Here is a 4,964-nt window from a genome sequence, read left to right as displayed (position 1 = left end):
GAGACAGAGAGATAGAAAGCGAGACATCACCCCCCAGGGGGGATGGCCACGCCGCAATCCCTTCTCCTGCATTCTCCTCTCGGGATCTTGGACACACACACACACACACACACACACACACACATGCCCAGCGTGAGTTTAAGCCACCAGGTCCGAGACTTGAACTGCGGTCAGCTACATGGGAGACCAGTGACGTAACCATTATGCCAACTGCTGGTCCCAAAAGGAGGGAATTATTGATACACATCACAACATCAGCAAAATTGGGTGTGTGTGTGTTTTCTTTAAGAGAGATTTTTGCTATAGGGTGTCTGTGCTGGCCTGAGAGACAGAGAGAGAGAGAGAGAGAGAGACAGAAAGAGAGAAGTCACTTCCCAGGGGGAGGGGCCACCGTGGCGTCCCTTCTCCTCCCTAGGATCTTGGGCAGGCATGCACACGTGCCTAGCGTGAATTTCAAGCCACCGGGTCTGGGACTCGAACTGTAGTTGGACGTGTGGGAGTCCAACAAAGTAACCAACACACCATCTGCAGGTCCCCCAATCTCAAAAGCATTACATAGAATCAAAGAAGCTGGAGAGAAAGGAGTCCATGCCATACGATCTAATTTTTATCAAATAACAGGATAAACAAAACTAATCTATGGTGATAAATATTCAGTTAGTCACCCCAGCTTGCTGCCCCAGCTGGGAGGGGTCACTCGGTTAATGCTGGCGCTGCCCTTGTCACCAGATTACCAGCACGACCTGTTGGTATTGTTTGTGGTTAGAGGGTCAAGGTAATGGGGGGGGCCAAGAAAGGGGTACAAGGAAACTTCCTTGGGTGACTAGAACATTCATGTGTCTTGATCTGATCTTGGTCAAATGGGATAGACGTTGTCAAAACCCATCAAAGTAAACACTCTCTGTTCTTTTATTTATTTATTTATTTATTGAGAGGTTTTTGCTATAGGGCTCATGAGCTCGCCAGAAAGGCAGAGACAGAAAGCGAATAATCACCCCCCAGGGGGTATGGCCATGCCACAATCCCTTCTCCTCCCTTCTCCTCTCGGGATCTTGGGCACGCACGCACATGCGCCTGGCGTGAGTTTAAACCACCGGGTCCGGGTCTCGATCCGTGGTCGACTCCATGGGAGTCCAGCGACATAGCCATCACACCAACTGCTGGTCCCTCTCTGTTCATTTTTACCACATATAATTAAAACTCAGAAACTGCATATAAATACATAACTGAATTGGATACTTCTTTTCAAAAAGTCATTTGCTTCTGTCTTGTTGCTGTTCTTTGGTTTTTGTAAGTCTGTGCTTTTCTCTTCAGTATTCCAGTACAGCTCCCAGGAGAGAACATGTCAAAACCAGCACCAGCCCCCAGCCCGGCTTCCTGGAGCGACTGAGCGAGACCTCGGGCGGGATGTTCGTGGGCCTCATGACCTTCCTGCTGTCCTTCTACTTAATCTTCACCAACGAGGTGAAATGTCTGGGCCCCCTGTGCAGGGCAGGGAGCAAACGCTGTGAATCCAGAGGCTGGGATCGGCGGTGAGGGGCCTGGATTTTAGACAAGAGTAAGAGCGGTGCAGAGTCAGTTATCCCGTCAGGACCCACCTCCCGCCGGATGTGAGCAGAGAGGGGGGCAGGTCATACCTGAGAGTGCAGGTGGTGGGGAGGTGGGACCTGTGTCAGGCATGCATGGATCTGGGGGTTGGCCGGATCACTAGAAACCGTCACGTCCTCACCTGCTGCCTGTTCTTCTCTGTTGTGGTGTCTTTCTGGGCAGGCTCTTCCTCTGTGGTGGCAAAGGTGGCCGTGGCCACCAAGAGCTCATACCCACCAGTTGAGCAATCCTTGAGCAAAGAGGAACGGTCCGTTTCTAGACCGTGTAACACAAGTTGCAAGGAGGGCTCTCTCCCTTGGCTTGGGCGTCAGCCCTCTGGTCCAATCCCTGCGGCCTGGGACACATGTTCTGATTGGCGAGGCCTGGGTCACATGGTTTGGGAAGTCATGCAGGCCAGCCTGTGCCAACCTCATGGCCAAGAGTAGGGGAGAGAAGAATCTAGAGAAAAGTGGGGGACAGGGCACAGGGCGGGCAGAAACACCAGCTAGTCCCAGCATGGGGACGTTGCTGAAGGTGGTGAGGGTGTTGGGAAGAGGTCAGACTGGGAACATAGGAATCCTGGGTTCTAATCCCGACTCTGCAACTTGCTAGACCTGCTTCCCAGCAGCAAAAGGGGCAGGTGGGTCTCCGCGTCCCCTACGTTCTGTCCTGCCCCAATATCAGAAGCATAGCCTTGTCGAGTCACCTCTGAGCTGTTGAAATCCTCGCTCCTCTGCATTCACAGGGCCGTGCGTTGAAGACAGCAACCACGCTGGCCGAGGGGCTCTCGCTTGTTGTGTCCCCCGACAGCATCCACACTGTCGCTCCAGAGAACGAGGGGAGGCTGGTCCACCTCATCGGGGCCCTGCGGACGTCCAAGGTAGGCTTGGCAGGTTGCCCACCACCTGGCTCAGTGGCACTGTGCACGTGGCTGGCTATGGTCTGTCTGAGGATTTGAACACGTGGGCCTGGGAGATGAGCACACCGTGTGATTCCCGACTCCACTGCTCAGCAGCTGTGTGGCCCCATCGTTCCAGAGTCTCTGTGTCCTCGTCTGCAAGCTGGGGACAGTAATGGTAACCAGCTGATGGCAGGTTGTGACAGTCGGGTGAGCTCCACAGGCCCACTCTCCTGCAACCGTGACGCCCATACACGTCTAGTGCCAAGCTGCAAAGCTGCACTGGTCGTCAGCGCCCCACCAGTATGTGGGCACCCCCAGTGGTCGTCAGTGCCCCTCCAGTATGTGGGCACCCCCAGTGGTCGTCGGCGTGATGCCCTCGGGCCGTGCAGGTCATGGGTGCAGGCACTCAGCCTTAGGGACTTAGAGCACCAGCTGCACTCGACTCTCCCACGTGGAGCAGCCGCAGAATCCCCACGCTTGTCCCTGCTTCTCGTATTTCCTTCTTTTCCCGTCCGACTTCCTGCGAGCGAGGGATTCTGGGCCCGTGTGAGTCTTAACCTGTGTGCTTGTGGTCTGATTGTTTTCAAAGCTCTTGTCTGATCCAAACTACGGGGTCCACCTCCCGGCTGTGAAACTGCGGAGGCACGTGGAGATGTACCAGTGGGTAGAGACCGAGGAGTCCAGGTGAGGCCTCGGGGAAGGGAAAAGTCACTTGGGCGTCAGGGGCGTGGGGTGCCAGGTTAAACACAAGTGGCTGTCATCGAAATTCAAAGTATCTGATAGATGGCAGCTCATCCTCAATGAGTAGCCAGTGGTGGTGTTTTTGTTTTTGTTTTTTTATGAGAGATTTTTGCTATAGAACACATGCGCTCACCAGAGACAGAGAGACAGAAAGTGAGAAATCGCCCCCTGGGGGGAGGGCCACGCTGCTATCCCTTTTCCATTCTCCTCTTGAGATTTTGGGTATGCATGCACATGCGCCCGGCTTGAGTTTTAAGCCGCTGGGTCCAGGACTCGAACCGCATGGGAGTCCAGCAAGTAACCATTACACCATCTGCTAGTCCCACCGGTGATCTTTTATTAAGAGGTGGCAAAAAAGCCCATGTAGAGTGGCTCAGAGAACAGGATGGCTGCATTAGCTTCCTCACCTGGAGGGCCTGGGATGCCCATGCCTGAGGCACGCCTGGGCCAGGCCTCGAATAGCATCACCACCCACCCCTTCCCTGTGTTCAGCCTTCCCCCTCCAGCCTGTCTTCTCTCCCTGGTCTGCATCCCATTGGTTCTAACAGAAGTCACAGGTGGGCTCTCACCGGCCAGGCCAGGGACACATGAACCACAGGGACTCGGCAGGGGGTGGCAGTTGTGGGGAGCTAGGAGAGGGCACCTGCAGGGGCCTCCACAGGGCAGGGCAGGGCCAGGTGGAGACAGGTTTCAGCTCAGGAAGGGGGAGCCCTTTTCTCCAGGCAGGACCCTCAAGGGCTGGCGCTGGCTCCCTGGCAGAGGGAGCGGCTCCTCCTAGGGAGTTTGACCGTGCAGCCCCAGGGACGCTGCCAGCTTAGGGGTTGCCTCAGGTGGCCTGTGCTCTCCCTGCAGGGAGTACACCGAAGACGGGCAAGTGAAGAAGGAGACGAGATACTCCTACAGTGAGTACGGGTCCCGCACGTGGTCTCTGCCCCGAGTGGAGGCCCCCGGAGTGAGCAGAATGGCAGGGCTGTGGGTGGAGCCTCGAGTGCCACAAGCTCAGAGCAGAGGACCGGGGGTGAGTGGGCCTCGGCCACGTGGCTGCTCTGACCGTGGCCTCTGAGCTGTGCCCTCTCCCCACGCAGACACCGAATGGAGGTCGGAAGTCATCAATAGCAAAAACTTCGACCGAGAGATTGGCCACAAAAACCCCAGGTGAGCCGGGCCCGGGCCGAAGTGCAGGTCTCCGGCCTCAGTCGCTCTCTCCGAGTACAGGGGCTGGGTTCATTCTGCCTCGTGGGTTGATGAAAGCACAGGACGTGGTTTTGAGGCCAGGCTGTGTGCTGGGGACCGGGAACCCCAAGGCAAGATCCAGTCCCCCTGACCCCAACCAAGCTTCCCCAAACAAGTCACCCGAGGAGGCCTGGACTCAGACCCAGGGGTGCACGCCGTGGCACCGGCCAGCACCGCGCTTGCCCGTCAGCCGTGGTGGGCTCAGGAGGCAGCAGCCTGAGGAGAGGCCAGGTGATCCAGGCTTGGCCCGGCCACCTCCCTGCTGCTCGATCTGGGCCCCCTAGGACTTAGCCCCAGGAGGCTAGCGGGGCGTGGGTGGGGAAGTGAGCGTGACCCTGGGGGTGGCCAGAGCGTGGGAAGGTGTGGCGGTCCTCGGGGCTGTGCCAGGAAGGTGGTCACCAGGTTGGATGCCGCCCAGGCTAGGAGGGGCTGGGGCGCGTGGGAAGTGCAGGCAGGTCCGTCTGGTGGCGGGTGTGTGGGGTGGGACAGGCTGGCCGCGGTG

The 4,964-nt window shown here is 57.2% G+C and overlaps 1 protein-coding gene and 1 long non-coding RNA gene across 2 annotated transcripts in view; one reads left to right on the top strand and one right to left on the bottom strand.

The window, feature by feature from the left end:
- The window catches only part of TMEM43 (transmembrane protein 43), a 16,520-nt gene that overhangs the window by 2,225 nt on the left and 9,331 nt on the right, over window positions 1-4,964 (top strand). The window contains exons 2-6 of the mRNA XM_006160684.3: window positions 1,315-1,464; window positions 2,333-2,467; window positions 3,078-3,172; window positions 4,082-4,131; window positions 4,315-4,384. Of these exons, the coding sequence (XP_006160746.1) occupies window positions 1,315-1,464; window positions 2,333-2,467; window positions 3,078-3,172; window positions 4,082-4,131; window positions 4,315-4,384 (500 nt within the window). The remainder of the gene's footprint in view (window positions 1-1,314; window positions 1,465-2,332; window positions 2,468-3,077; window positions 3,173-4,081; window positions 4,132-4,314; window positions 4,385-4,964) is intronic.
- The window catches only part of LOC106736224 (uncharacterized), an 8,423-nt gene continuing 5,936 nt past the window's right edge, over window positions 2,478-4,964 (bottom strand). Inside the window, exon 3 of the long non-coding RNA XR_001371311.2 lies at window positions 2,478-2,648. This is a non-coding gene — a long non-coding RNA (uncharacterized LOC106736224). The remainder of the gene's footprint in view (window positions 2,649-4,964) is intronic.

Source organism: Tupaia chinensis, unplaced genomic scaffold, assembly GCF_000334495.1.
Source record: "Tupaia chinensis unplaced genomic scaffold, TupChi_1.0 Scaffold000704_1, whole genome shotgun sequence".
Classification (NCBI taxonomy): domain Eukaryota; kingdom Metazoa; phylum Chordata; class Mammalia; order Scandentia; family Tupaiidae; genus Tupaia; species Tupaia belangeri.
This window is presented reverse-complemented; position numbering and strand designations above follow the sequence as displayed.